The 15,707-nt window shown below is 36.7% G+C and overlaps 1 protein-coding gene across 2 annotated transcripts; it reads left to right on the top strand.

Moving 5' to 3' along the window:
- The first annotated feature begins 8,217 nt into the window (after positions 1-8,217).
- On the top strand, positions 8,218-11,972 carry LOC113334517 (importin subunit alpha-2-like). Of its 2 annotated transcripts, none has more exons than XM_026580749.1 (11): positions 8,218-8,279; positions 8,397-8,631; positions 8,737-8,833; positions 8,919-9,010; positions 9,109-9,240; positions 9,425-9,610; positions 9,695-9,858; positions 9,968-10,046; positions 10,455-10,583; positions 11,011-11,138; positions 11,227-11,972. In XM_026580749.1, the coding sequence occupies exons 2-11, from the start codon at positions 8,413-8,415 to the stop codon at positions 11,603-11,605; spliced, it is 1,605 nt and encodes a 534-aa protein (XP_026436534.1). In that variant the 5' UTR covers positions 8,218-8,279; positions 8,397-8,412; the 3' UTR covers positions 11,606-11,972. The 2 variants fall into 2 exon arrangements, with proteins under 2 accessions (XP_026436534.1, XP_026436535.1); XM_026580750.1 differs by having other exon boundaries at positions 8,229-8,279; positions 8,372-8,631.
- Positions 11,973-15,707: the final 3,735 nt, after the last annotated feature.

The following is a 15,707-nucleotide window of genomic DNA, read 5'->3' as shown; positions in this document are numbered from 1 at the left end:
TCCTTGGGATCGGTTATACCATGACTGACAATGTAAATTTTGACCAGTTATACCATGCTTCCAAAAATAGGTTATGACCGGTTACACCATTCTTCCAAAATTAGCTTATGATTGGTTACACCTTGCTTCACAAAGTAGCTTGTGGCTGATTATAACTAACTTCTCAATGTAGATTGTGACTGGTTACACCTTGCTTCACGAAGTAGCTTGTGACCGATTACAACTTGCTACACACTATAGGCTACCTTGTCATCTTGTATTGGTCATTCAAATATATTCAATGATGAACCGAACCAACACTTTCATGATTTCTCTTTCGATTATGAGTGAAGTTCATACATCTACTTCCTTAAACTAATGTATTAATACATAGTTTTCTAGGATAAAATCACACCTATGTCCTACACATAATCAAGTAACTAAATACATAGATTACGTTGATGTCGTATTTACGAAGTTCAAAAGATAAGCGTTATACTTCGTAATTCAATGTAATTCCTTGACACTTTGATCATAATGATATGACCAAGTCTAATCACTAGAATACTATATATATAGATTTGCATATTATGTTTTCAATATAATACGACTTGGAAGATACGTTAGGAATGGAAACAAGATCAAGTCAATATTACTAACCTCAAGTGGAAGGATGATGTCTTCGTTGCAGTCGTTACATCTTCACATTTTTCAGGTCTTCAGAGTAATACTTGTATGTCTCAACATTCCTAGACTTTCTAGTCTAACCTAAACGAATTTGACTCTAGTAAATAATCAACTCTAGATGAGTTTTGATACTAAAATACGACAACCAAACTTGACATACCAACGCTTGGTGGGTTCAACCGAGCTATGCTCTAACAATCTCCCCCTTTGTCAATTTAGTGAAAAACTCTATTACATATGGAGATAAACGAATTACAAAATAACTCATTCTTCATACGCTTGATTCCAAGTTTCAACAACACAATATCCTGCATATATTCAAAAAATAAATACCGATGTTGACATTTGAATAACAAAATATTTACTCACCCTAAAGGAAATCTAGGGAAATATTGAATCCGAACATTTTTGTTATTCCCCTTTTGTGGTATGAAATACTACACAACATGATGATATGTTTCTCTCCCTTAGTCTATACTTTAATCTTTTGTTAGATATAACGTCTAAGAATATATATACTTTCCTAGTGATTAATATCACTTGTTTACTCCATACATTTCTCCCCATTTTTGTCGCAAAAATGACAAAGAAACGAACAAACAAAAGAGCAAACGAAAGGATCTTACAAATACAAAAAACTTGTACAACCTATAAGAGTTAGCACGAAGGTTTAACACACAATTTTGGATAATCAATACTAAAACTAAAACTACAAAAGTAATCTAGCTTTAGTATATTATCAAGGAAACAATTGACCGAAGACATTTTCCCTAAGTCTGATAAATCAGCTAAGATAACTCATTTATTAACCAAACCGATTGTGTATGTACAATCGCTTGTTTCGACAAGACACAAATAGAGATCAGAATTAACTCCATTTCTCTTATCAGGATCTAATTATTCCATAAAATAACTTAGCCCTTTATCTTTTAGACAAGACAACCACTAGGTTAGTTAACTAGTTTTTCTTGTCAAGGATTCGATTAGACTTGAATAACCGAATCCTACATTTGATAAGTCTAACTAAAATCAGAATTAACTTAGTTTCTCTTATCTGGAATCAAACGGACTAAACAAATGACCCAGTAATTTTATTAAGCAAAAATAATAGATACAAATTGTTAGAGCATTGCTCGGTCGAACTCGCAAGCGTTGCTATCTCGAGCTTGTTTATAAAGTTTACTTGATCAAAACTATATACTTTATTTCTAGTCTACTTATAGATATACCTCGGATAGGATAAAATGTGTAGTTGAGCTTTAGACTTCACGGCGTTCACTAATTGAAGACCAAGATCTACTGAGGAGTTTAGAGGAACTTCATCAACAAAAAGTACGTGGAGACTAAAACTTATCTATCACTCAGAAGTTTATTCTATTCTATCTTCTAATGAGACTGAGTCTTATAGCTATATAGACATTTACATTATACACATTTGATATTTCAAGCCGAGTTTAACTCGCTTATCTATTTCTCAAAATATGTGTTGGAAGCTTTTTTCTTTAGCTATGTTCATCATATTCTTGACCAGTTTAGTTGGAAATAATTTATTTGTTGGAAACTAAATATTATGTTAAAAGATGATCATGTGAAAATTACATTGAACATCTTATATGATTTGTGTGAGACAGTCATTTGATGTTAGCTTGGGAAGTTTCGTATTGATCATTCTATCACTTGAAAATTACTTGAAGCTAACAGTTTGCGTGAGACATCCATTGTCGTCTTCCAAGGATGTTTCAATGATTGAAATGAGAGTTTAGAACAATTAACCGTGTCTGGACACAACACGATATGCATACCTAGTATGCGAACTGTATTGCAATAATTCAGACCCGGAACTCTTGTTTGCATACCTAGTATGCAAACGGATTTACCTGACAAAGTCTGGAACTCTTGTTTGCGTACCTAGTATGCGAACGGGTTTACCTGAGTTGGGTCCGGAACGGTTGTTCGCGAACGGCTTGACTAGGCCAAGGTCCGGAGCTGCTGTTCGCCTACCCGGTTGGCGAACACAATGGTGAAGTTGTAAAATCGGTTATGTATGATTCTCATACTCATGAATTAAAACATTTATGATCTAAGGAAAATCTTTGCAAACCGTGGCTTAATATTCATGAATTGATTCTTTCATAAGTACTTTGTACGATTACGAAACAAACCGATTTCAATTCAATTTGTGCATATATATTTCTATGAGATAGTGAACTATTGAATAACTCTAGTTGAAACACAATTAAATTCATTTGATTATATTTCATGATTGATTGATCATCATATTTGATCTAGAAGTGTTAGATGAATACAACTAAGACAAAAGTGTTCATATGGCTAACTTTGGTTAACTATTATTGAGTCAACTCAATATACACGTTTAGGTACGGTAACCCATATCCAAATGAAAGTATATTTCATTTGTATGTAACAAACTAAGACCTTCTAACGTTGGAGATTGATTGCTTTATTTTAAAGCAGACCTAGCTTGAATCTTAAATCACGATTTCATCTAACGGTGAATATCGAATGCTTTGTTACTAAGCTATCTTAACTTTGATTGAAAGAAACCCTGATTTTAAAGACTATATAAGTAAGAACTCTTTCAACTGGAAAACCTAATCCCCACACTTCTGTGTGTTCCTAGTTGCAAACTAGAGCCGATTCTACTTTAACCTAGGTTTTTCCAAAACCATTATAGGTTAACGCCTTGAAGACTTCATTGAGATTCGTGAAGCCAAATCCAAATATTTTCTCTGTAGTTGCGCATTCTGATCTTACTTGTTATATCTTATTGAGTTTTATCTTCTCTAAGATTTACTCGAGATTTATCTCCGATAGGTAAGATATAAAAAGTAATCACAACAGTTCTTCGTCTCAGACTCTTGTGATTCCGCAATAACTTTTCCTGTTAATCAGTTGGGTTATTGTGAGGTGACTAATATTTCTAGGCTGCTCTTCGGTAGTCTAAAACCGGATTATTAGTTGGTTCCCGTTCACCCTGATTTATCGAAAGACGAAACAAAAACCGAATAAAAAATATACATATCTGTGGGAGACAAATTTGTTAATAAGTCTTCGACTTTGGGTCGTAGCAAGACTTAGTTGTGGGTGATATATGCTAAGGGAATCAAGTTCGCATAATCCGGCGTGGTTCTAGAGGTGTAAGGAACGCGACTGTACCTTAATCGGTGTGAGACTTGGTTAAGGATCAACTACATTCCAGTTCGAAGTTAACTTGTAGTAGGCTAGAGTTTGTAGCGGCTTAATACAATGTGGTGTTCAAAGCTAGACTAGGTCCCGGGGTTTTTATGCATTTGCGGTTTCCTCGTTAACAAAATTTCTTGTGTCTGTGTTATTTATTTTTCGCATTATATTTGTTTATATAATTGGAATATCACAGGTTGTGCGTAATTCAGTCAGTTGATAAATCCAACCTTGTTTGTTGGATAGAACTTGATTGACAATTGGGCATTGGTCTTTGGTACCGTCCAAGTTATTTCTCATATATCAGGCTCGCAGATTTCTATCTGTTTGATTTGCTGATTGTATTGAGAAAGAGATAAAAACTCTTTGATATAATTCTTGATTGAGTCTCACTTTTAAGTTGGTGCTCTCGGAATTACATTGGAGTTTAGTCCATACAGATTGCCGAACGAGTTATTGGGTGTGGTTGTTAGACCCCCGCTTTTTCAATTGGTATCAGAGCAGGCAAACACGTTAAGACCTCATAAGTTTGTGTTTGTAGCAATCTGATTTCTATGGATATGAGTTTATCTTATTCTAACACGCATATATATGTCTTCCAAATTTTTTGATTATGCCAAATGTCTTGGGTTTACCTCAAAGGATAACTCCTTAGCAGATTCTTCTAAATCCCGAGGTAGAAAACTTTTGCTATCAGATTCTGATAACATTCCCTCTAAAGTGGCAGTTGGCACTATGTCGGAATATGAGGTGGAGCTCACCAGAACTTTAGAAAAATCTGTTGAGATTATTGATTTTCAAGCTTCTAAAGTTAGATCGCTTGAAGAAAAATATGCTCAGTTCACAGATAAACTTGAGAAATCTCGTGATAGAGAACGTCAAATTTATGGCATCATTGAGTCTTTTTCTAACAATATCGAAAACCTTGTTCAAGAAACTACTATGGAGTGTGAAAAGATTAGTATGCTTAAAGATACTGTTAAAGAAGACTCAATAAGAAAAGAACGTTTAATCAAGACTCATTCATCATAATTGAACAACTGTGGTTTTGAAAAAGAGAATCTTGCTGCTTCCCTTTTACTAGCCCAGGAACAGTGTAACTCTTAGAAAAAGGAAAACGCTGCATTAGTGAGTAAGTCTTCTTCAGTGCCTATTTTAATACTCATGTGGTATTATCTAGCATGAAGAAAATTACTCTTAAGGAATTATCTCCTAAGAAACGTGTGCATAACTTACAGATATTAGGAGAGGCTATGATTAAAAAAGGGGATCCTATTAAGTTTTCTTATCCACAAATCTGTTCATTATGCGGGAAACAGAATCATTATGTTCTACATTGTTTTGCTATGAATAAACAAAATTTTGATCTTCAAAATCTGCTTCTTTTTATAGTCGACAGAGTAAATACTCTGATGACATCCACAATGGATAACATTCCTGCAGAGAACCAGAAGTCTCATAAAAAGGGTTTCCAAGATCGCTCATCTAAAGATCCTTACCGGAATCGTGCTCGTCATAATGGTGCAACTCTTTACACCACTTTTGTACACGTTCCCAGTATTTATAAGAATAAGTCTGGTCAGTCTAAGTCTAAGAGATGGGATTCTCGTAATCTTTATTCTCTGGAACAGATCTCAAGAGGTCCTAGACAAAATGGAATGAGCATGGGGTAGTAATTCCATAATGATACGGACCAACCCATATGCTCCCATTTTTAATAAAATTCCGGCTAGAAGCATACATGTACTGTAAAGTGCTTCTCTGCGGGTATATGATAACCATGTATGTAGAGGTATAATCGGTGATTTGACAGCATAAGCAATAAGAAAACCAAAATAGAATATTAATCCTCAGAGAAATCCTTCTGACGGAAATTCAAAAAGGTCATTGTCTAAATCTTCTGGGTTTAACCGAAGGAAGGTAAGGAATACGCGATTCAAACACTCATGTGTTATTTACAACTCTTCCCTCAATATACGTAATGGGATTACATCTCATTCCGTTACCTACTCTTTAGGTAATTTTTATCCTTGGAACTAACTTGAGAGTTGGAAGGATAATATTTATGGGAGACTCAAGTCCGTTGTATGATATTATCTGGTTGTGTGTTTTATTTTTGAAATAAAGTTGTTTTCTTATGTGAATGTTGAGTCATATCTTGTCTCCTAGTAACTAATGTATCTTGTTTTTTTTTCTTTTTCTTCGTGTGCTCTAATTTAAACTAAATATTCTAATTATCGAGCTATGAAAATATATGAGATATCTGAAAAGAAATAGTGTATTTCCTTATTTTGGATCTTTGCTGACCCATTAACTTTCCGTAACCGGTTCGTGAACGTCCGTATATTCTTCTCCTTAAAGAGTTATTATAGGGTTTTCATAACAATGATTTTCCTACTCTTGTTCTCGAACATATATATATATATATATATATTATATTGTTTTCCATCCTTATTAAAAAAAAATATGGAGAACTCTTCAAGATCTCGGGATATGGTGAATCTTGATATGGAAAAAGACATCAACGGATGCAGCTCGGTTCAAGAACTTGTTTTGAAAAAGATGATTGCAAGAAAAGAGTACAACTCCTAGATTGCTGAATCTGTCAAGGATTTAATTCATTTTCAGAATGACTCAAAGGTCGAATTTGCAAATCTTCAACTGCAAATAAATCATCTAATTGATGGTCAGACCAAAATCCTTGAAAATCAAAATATCTTGATACGGAACCAGAAGAAACTTATCTCTGATTGCATCAAGGCCATGCAACTTGCTCGCATTGTTGATCGAAAGGTGAATTTTCTAACTCATGAATATGGAATTTCTACGGTTAAAAGAAGCAAGGATATCAACGATACCTTTTATGATGGAATCATGGAGAGGTATGCAGTTATCAAAGAAGTCTGAAATTTTAATGTTTAGGAAACTTCTTATTAGAATTTATTCAACAAAAGATAGTTCATCACTCATCTAGGAACGATCCTAGCTAATCACTGTATTGTAAAAAGTATATATGAGCAATAAAACTTAATAATTTTGACCGACTAACAACCAATTAAAAAAAATCGCCCATAATCCTAATTATTGTTTTATTCTTAATAATTTCGCCAACGATAGAAACTTGGTCCCACAATGTAGTCTTGTTGCTGGTTGTTGAAAGGTAAAGCTGATATAAGTCATGCACGTCCTGGTCACAACAATTACTACACCTTTTCCTAAAATAGTATGAGAGAGAGCTTGCTTCCATTGTACTATATTCCTCCTTTCATAGGATAAAAATCCCTTTTCCTCATGGCATCATGTCACATGTTGTTGGAACCTTCTTATTTGCTATTGTTTCCACCCTTCTTAATATAACCATACTAGCTTCTCATCAATCCCCTCTTTATCCTTGATATTTCATGAACATACTCTACTGGACTTGGGTTTTAGTCCCCGAGTCTCCCTTTCCAAATGGGCTTACCTTTTCTTTTCGGAACTCCCTAGCCCCTGTTAGACTATTTTCATGTATCAACACTAGTGATAGAAACTTAATCCAACAATACAGTCTTTACGAGCGCTCAAAACTCTACCACTCGTTACAGACTTTACCTCGCATGTCCAGTTTTCCATAAAAACTAGTCTAACAAAGTAACAATTACAGAGATAGTGTAGCGTTATCCCTCATAACGTTATGGTTATTCACTTTCATTGATGTGTATCATTGACTTTAAATGTGTGCATAAATATATACATGCAGACTCATATGTGTCCTTATTCTTCAAAAATCATAATGCTTCCATATTAATATCTCGGCATATTCGCATTGCGTGTCGATGTCATTGTTTCTCAGATTTGGCTACGAAAATGCTTCATTTTGTTTTCTCCAAGTTTATCTCCATTTACATGTCGTCTCATTACTGGTTTATTGTGTTATTCAACCAGAATCCACCGTTCTCTAAACGAATTCATAATTTCTATAACTAGGGTTTAGATCGGCGCCACATATTTTCGGAAATGGCAGCAGCAAAATGGCAGGGGTATGTGCAGCAGCTACCGCCTTTGATGATTGGCTTAGGTGAAAGGTGTTTTCCTCGGCAGGTCAAAATCAAGTTAACTCGTAAGCACATCGTTCACCTCCAATCCTTCACCATCTGCCACATCAGATTTCCTACAGAATCCACCGTCGATTAAGTCAACTATTTTTTCTGAATAGGTCAGACAAATTTCCTACTGATTGGTTTCTTACCGTTTGATTTCAAATTTCTTGTCAAATATCGTAATAAAATTTAGATCAAGGTCCAATTTAGTAATTTAGCATGAATGGAAAGTGCTTAAAACTGCTTATAAAATGATCTCTAATGTATCAATCACCCAAACAAAACCCAAACCCTCTTCCGCCCACACTTCTTCTTCTTCGTCTTCTCTAACTGGTAAGTCTACTTCTGGAATTAGGGTTTTTAATTCAGTTCCGATTTCAATTCTGTCGATTCTGATCTTGATTGTTTTGAGTTTGATTTTCTAGGGTTTTGTTTGTGTGATTTATTCAGTAAAAAGCCAGCAAAGATGTCTCTTAGGCCAAACGCGAGGACGGAGGTCCGAAGGAATCGATACAAAGTAGCAGTAGATGCAGATGAAGGAAGAAGAAGAAGAGAAGATAATATGGTTGAGATCCGTAAGAATAAACGAGAGGAATCTTTACAAAAGAAGAGAAGAGAAGGTATGCAAGCTCAACAATTTCCAACTTCTGCTATTCAAGGTGCCGGCACTGGTGTTGAAAAGAAGGTAATAATATCGTAATCCATAATTTTGATTTGATTGCGTTGTTTTGAGTAGTTGATTTTAGTGAGTTTGAAGCCTGATTTAGGGCTTCTGTTATTGTTATTGTAGCTTGAAAGTCTGCCTTCGATGATTGCGGGAGTATGGTCAGATGAAAGAGATTTACAGCTTGAGGCGACTACACAGTTTCGGAAACTACTATCAATTGGTATTGATTTTTGATACGACTGTTTTCCCTCTTTCTATGAGTTTTCCCCTTTATGTTGAAATTTGATGAGTTTGTTTGTTAATAGAACGAAGTCCTCCGATCGAGGAAGTTATTCAATCGGGTGTTGTTCCTAAATTTGTGGAATTTCTAATGAGAGAAGATTACCCACAGCTACAGGTAAGGAAGTTTTTTTGTTAGCATGTTGAGATTTTTGTTTAAGAATTGTTTTTGTTGTTTGTATTAGGGTTGCATACTGATTTATGATATTTGATTAGTTTGAGGCAGCTTGGGCTCTCACAAACATTGCTTCGGGAACTTCAGATAACACTAGGGTTGTAATTGAGAGTGGGGCTGTTCCTATTTTTGTCAAACTTCTTGGATCTCCAAGTGACGATGTTCGCGAACAGGTTTATGTTTTACTCTTATCTGTGAATTATTTATATCTTTACATAGTTTCCATTCGGTTCTTTCGGGTTTGATGCAAACTTTGTAGCTATGGTTAGAATGTATTGTGAATTGCCGTTGTATATATAGTAATATTATCGGATAAGTAAGCTAGGATGTTAATGATTTTTGTTCTTAACTTAACAGGCTGTCTGGGCACTTGGAAATGTTGCTGGAGATTCCCCCAAATGCCGAGATCTTGTTCTTGGACAAGGGGCTTTGATTCCATTGCTTCAACAGTTGAATGAGCATGCCAAACTTTCTATGCTTAGGAATGCCACATGGACTTTATCAAACTTCTGCAGGGGCAAGCCTCAGCCTCCTTTTGAACAGGTTGGATTGAGTTGGAGGATTCTTTTGTAATGGATGCAAGTCATATGCTGTTTGTTTAATGTTTCTCATCTACTCTTTGTGTAGACAAGACCTGCTCTACCAGCACTCGAGCGTCTCATTCATTCAACGGATGAGGAAGTCCTGACAGATGCTTGTTGGGCCTTATCATATTTGTCTGATGGTACAAATGACAAAATCCAGGCTGTTATCGAAGCTAATGTCTGTCCACGTCTTGTGGAGCTTCTAATGTTAGTAACAATTTTATTTGCGATGCGATTTCTGTCGGGCCTTTTTATTATTTATGGATCTGCATTCAGAAGTTGACAGTGTCTTCTGTACTTCTTTTATTCCCCTCAGGCATCCTTCCCCGTCAGTGCTCATTCCTGCCCTTCGCACGGTTGGAAATATTGTTACTGGTGATGATATGCAGACACAGGTATAGAATAATTAGAATTTGATGTCTTGGTGTTTCAATCTTATTTGACCCCTCTCTTCCTTAACCCAGTTGTTCTTGGGGTTTAAACAAATGTTTTCTTTTTGTTGTTCCTATAAGTTGTATGGGGCCATTGCTTTTCCGCTTCTCTTCCAGTCATATGAACTCTATTTAACTATTATAGTGAATTGAACTTGGAGAAAATAATTGGTGTTGCTTTTTGTTGGATATAAACCTTATGTAGCTTTACATAGTATTTGTATATAAAAAATAAAGTAGTTGACAATCATCCAGCAATTTCAGGGGTTTGTAGCTGGTAGAAGTATATGCACGACTCCTAGTAATGTTTCTTAATGGTTGTGTAAGATGTTCATCTAGTATCTAATGTGTTGTTGCATCCTTCTTTTGCAGATCATTATCAACCATCAATCACTTCCTTGCCTTCTGAACTTGCTTACGAACAATCACAAGAAAAGCATCAAGAAGGAAGCTTGCTGGACCATTTCAAACATTACAGCAGGGAACAAGGATCAGATACAGGTAATGAAAAGTGATTACATCTTTCTATGGATTAGCTTTCCGTGTTTTTAAGTATTGCATGGATTCACTTTGGTGTGTTCATCCTTCCTTCAAATAATCTATATGCCGCTTGTTTAAATCATTTTTTTCTCTCTAGACACAACCTTGTTTGAATCATTGATCTTTGTCTATGTCTGATAATTAGGAAGAGTCATAATCAACTTGTTTGAAACGTTGATCTTTTGTCTGCGCGAGATACTTGGACAGATTTATATTAAACTGTGCCTAACTTTCTCAATTATACAGGCTATTTTGAAGGATTCATTTAACATCTTCATTCTTGCTTCCAATCTATATTTAGGACTTCTTTAGGACTTCATATCTTTGATTTTTGGTTTGCGAGTTTGTTTGAAGGTATCACACTAAACTATGTCCAACTTTTATACAGGCTGTCGTTGCAGCTGAAATCATAGGCCCTCTGATACATCTGCTTCAAACTGCTGAGTTTGATATAAAGAAAGAGGCTGCATGGGCTATCTCAAATGCTACTTCTGGTGGTACCCATGAACAAATCAAGTATGATGTTATTCTTTCTGGAAACGCTTTTGCTCCTTGCTATTGTGCATTCCGATTAATGTGGGGGAATTGTTTTATTTGAATTTAGGTATCTGGTGGGCCAGGGTTGCATCAGACCGCTATGTGATCTCCTTGTTTGTCCTGACCCAAGAATTGTTACAGTTTGTTTAGAAGGTTTAGAGAATATCTTAAAGGTTGGGGAAGCTGAGAAGAACTTGGGTACTACTGGTGGTGTAAATGTGTATGCACAGTTAATTGATGAATCTGAAGGGTTAGAGAAGATTGAAAATCTGCAGAGTCATGATAACACAGAGATTTATGAGAAGGCAGTGAAGATTCTTGAGACTTATTGGATGGAAGAGGATGATGAGCCATTGCCCCCTGGTGATGCAGCAGAAGCTGCTGGCCCATCTGGGTTCCAGTTTGGGGGGAGTGAGCTTCCAGCTGGTGGATTCAACTTCAGCTGAAGGTAACACGTCCACTAAAATGTGTTTCATCTTCATTACGAAGTGTGTTTTTCTCTTGCATATTTCAAGCAGAATGTCACTATCAGCAAGCCTCTTATCACAATATCTGTGATAAAAGTAATTTATCTGGATTGTTTTTAGGTAATTTAAACAGAAGTTGTTTTGTAGGCTTCCCCATCAGATAAACTAGGTATTGAGTCATTCATTTTCATGCAGGGAGTTCCTTGAGCCCCTTCTAGAGAGAGAGAATTTGTTTATTTTGTTTTTGTCGAGGTCCGATATTACCATGTCAAACTTATTTGTTGAAAGAAAACAAACATAAAAGAGTATGATTTTATTTGCTGTTTATCAAAACATTGTTGATGCATTCACCGGTGAACCCTTTTCCAGGGTAGGATTTCTTATTAGAATGTTCATTGTTTGGAAAACTAAATTATTCATTTGTGGCGTATCTGTGGCATGATATGCTCTACCACCCAAGAGTTGGTCATTTTGTACAAGAGCAAAATAAGCAGAGAAGCCTAGTGTATTTCATCTCAATTTTCTTTGTGGAAATATCCAGGATATATCTGAAGAGGGATGACCCCTCACACTTTTTAGCCCCCCATTTCTTAAATTTCTTTAGTCCACCCAAATTTGTAATTTTTGTTAGCCCCCCTTAGAGACAAAACTTGGCTCTGGATTGTTAAGTCAGAGCAAGATTTCAGCCATCGAACGTGGATTGTTGAGTCAGAGCGATCGTTCAATTAACTAAGAAGGAAATTACAAACATCCATAATAGGTTCATTTCCAACCATAGAATCCAAAAAAAGGGATTCCTTCCAAGAGTTTTTAATATTGAACTTCCTAACCTGACGTCACGTGCAAGTCGGTCAGCTATCTTATTCTTAGAACGCCTAATGCACACAACGTTATAAACATTACTACTAGTATTAAAATTCCGACTATCTTCAAGGAGATCGCTGCACATCCATCCAACCGAAGAACTAACTCCATTAACAAAATCTACCACTTGAAGACAGTCATAGACAAAAAGTATTTTGGACATATTTAACTCCTCCACCCAGGAGATAGCCAGAAAGAGAGCAGTAGCCTCCGCACTAACTGCATCCGGAACCAGTCCAAAATCCGAACGAGAATGCTTTATTCTTCCTGTATTATCACATAAGATCATATCAACACCCATGTTAAAGTTTTTAAAACATGACTGACAACACTAAAAGGAGTTTTAATATCTTTTCTAAGAAGAACAGCAGGAGAAGGATCTAATAGGTGTTAATCATTCTTCTAATGTTCAAAATAACTTTATCTAGATTTATAGCAACTTTCTTGAAGACCACATCACATCTCAGTTTCCAAATGCACCACATAACTATTGCACCAACGCTAGGCCAACCCACAACGAAAGGCGACTAACCTAACCTTATGTCAAACCATTTAAGAAAGTAATCATCAGCCCAGGAGAGATCAAAAGAAACTAAATGTTGCAAAGACAAAGCAAACCATATATGAGAAGCCAAAGGACATTGGAAGAACAGATGAAGAACAAATTCCAAATCATTATTGCATAAAGGACAAGTATTATCAATAGAGTTATTGTAAGCTTTCATAGTAGATTTAATAGGCAGTATATGAGCAAACATCTTCCACATAAAAAAACTTGATTTTAGGTAGACACTGCAGAGTCCAAACTTTTCCCAAAAAACAGATTCTTCAGCTGAATAATAGTCGTTTGTATAAGCTTTATAAGCAGGTTCAATAATAAAATTACCATATCTGGTGAGAGCCCACATGATTTTATCCTCACATAGAGGATTTAGCCTAATGGTCTGAATTTTGACCACATCTTCAGGACAGAACAAAGAATTCAGAAGGCTAAGATTCCAAGAGTTAGACTGCAAATCAATAAGTTCACTAACAAATACATATTTATTATATTCAGGGTTAATAGATAAAGGAGGAGTAGTAGAATACGACAGCCAGTTAGAAGACCAAATCCTTGTGGATTTACCATTGTTTGTCTTACTAACAATATTGGACCTTAAAAAGTTCAAACTTTTGACTATCCCTTTCCAAATCCAAGAAGAAGTATCATCAGCTTTATCAATTTCCAGCAAATTATACTTGGGAAAATACTTGTCTTTCAAAAACTTAAAGACTAATAGATCAGGGAACTAAGTTTATCCATCCTAATTTAGAGATAAAGACTTGATTCGTAGCATACGAATTCCTAATACCAAGACCACCACAATCTTAGACTTTCCTATATCGAGCCAAGAAAGAAAGTAAGCAACTCTACGTGGGTTTTTCTTCGACCACCAAAAAGTTCTTTGGATAGAGTCAATTTTAGAAGTAAGCTTCTTAGGTAAAGGGAAACAAGACATGTGATATACTGCAAGACTAGACAGAACATGTTTTGTAACTGTTGATACATGAAAAATTATGCCCCTTAACGGGTCCGGGGTCCCCCTAAAGATGGAGGTAAGCCCAATATAATACATGGGGACTTGGGAACCAAGTCCAAGCCCTATTAAGAAAATACCCATTGGGGAGGAAGGATAAGGAAAGAATTAACAAGTAAAGAGGAGGTTATATTAAGAAATGACATTAGGAGTAATTAAGGAAGGTTAGGACATGTTTCATGATGTCATAAAAAGAGGGGATTTTGGGAAAGCCTATATAAGGAAGGACAAGGTACAATAGAAATGCAACTCTCTCTCTTACTATTCTTGGTATAGTGAGGTCACTTGGCGTAGCTAGGACGGGTAGAACCTAAAATCAAATTCACTCCTCAACATTCGACGACCACAACCGGAGGCTCGTGCCTAGCTCACCATGACACATTCAGGAGGCGCTAGTTCAAGCGCGACAAAGGTCCAAACATCCCACCACTCAAACCAGAAGGAAAGAGAGTAGGGATAGTGTCAGATCCGATCACACAGGCGAGAAGATCAGACGCTACGCGCGAAAAGGATAAACAACAAGAAGTCGAGGAAGCGCCACTCATCCAGCCTTCTCTTAGAGGTGCAGAAGGAGCTAGAAGACCACGTACACAAAAAACAAGAGTTGAGAAAGCTCATGAAAGTGGCCAGCGCCGAGAAGAATACTAAATAAGCAACATAGAGCGCGGAGGAAAAGGAAGAAGAACCTCTAGCCATGACGCAAGAGGATATGGATAAGTACCTAGAGATGAACTACTGGGTCGTAAAGCAAGATTACTACGATTTCATGGCTAGCCCTTATGCCTCCGAAATCACAGAATATCAATACCCAGAAGACTACACTTCGCCTAAATTCAAGGTCCACAATGGCCAAGGAAATGCGAGGGAGCACCTTAGTCGATTCCTATCCACTATGAATGATCATGCAACTAATGGGAAACTATGTCTGAGGGAGTTCCCAAAGTCGCTAACTGATACAACATTTACTTGGTACGACAACCTAAAGTCAGGAAGCATTAACTCATGGTTGACCATGTCCACGCTTTTCCTCAGAAAATTCTATTCAGCAAAAAGGAAAGTCACAACTATAGACCTGAGCAAGTGTAACCAACGCCCAGGTGAAGACATCGGAAAATACATTGCCAGGTTTCGTCTTCTCACTCTGGATTTCTACGAGGATGTCAAGAAGGAAGCGCTAGTAGAAATCTATGTGCGAGGAATGACTCCATTCTTTAAGAAAAGCTTAGTCAATTTCCGTTTCCCAACTTTCGTCGAGCTAAAGGAAGCAGCTGCAAGAATCGCTGACTGCATTGAGGAGCCCAACTCAGATTACGTCTGGCGCAACTCGGTCAATACCGTATCAACCATGCCTAGAAACAATCGCGCAAATAATGGCCGAGAGGGTTAGGGCACACAAGTGCTTCCCCCGCCCTTGCCCTGCAGTAAAGAACATATCGTGGGCTTGTTGGAACAATGGATAGCGAAAAAAGAAACTCGGCTGCCTCCAACAAAAATGGATCCTAGCGCCATTGACAAGAATGGCGCTAGGTATGGCCACTTTCACCGAAGGATACAACACCCCACAATCAACTGCTTCAACCTTTGGAGGATGTTCCAGAAAAAGCTGGAAATAGGCGAGATCGAGATGAACAATCTAGAAG

Source organism: Papaver somniferum, unplaced genomic scaffold, assembly GCF_003573695.1.
Source record: "Papaver somniferum cultivar HN1 unplaced genomic scaffold, ASM357369v1 unplaced-scaffold_137, whole genome shotgun sequence".
Classification (NCBI taxonomy): domain Eukaryota; kingdom Viridiplantae; phylum Streptophyta; class Magnoliopsida; order Ranunculales; family Papaveraceae; genus Papaver; species Papaver somniferum.
Note: the sequence above shows the minus strand (reverse complement) of the source record. Positions and strands in the feature narration are given on the sequence as shown.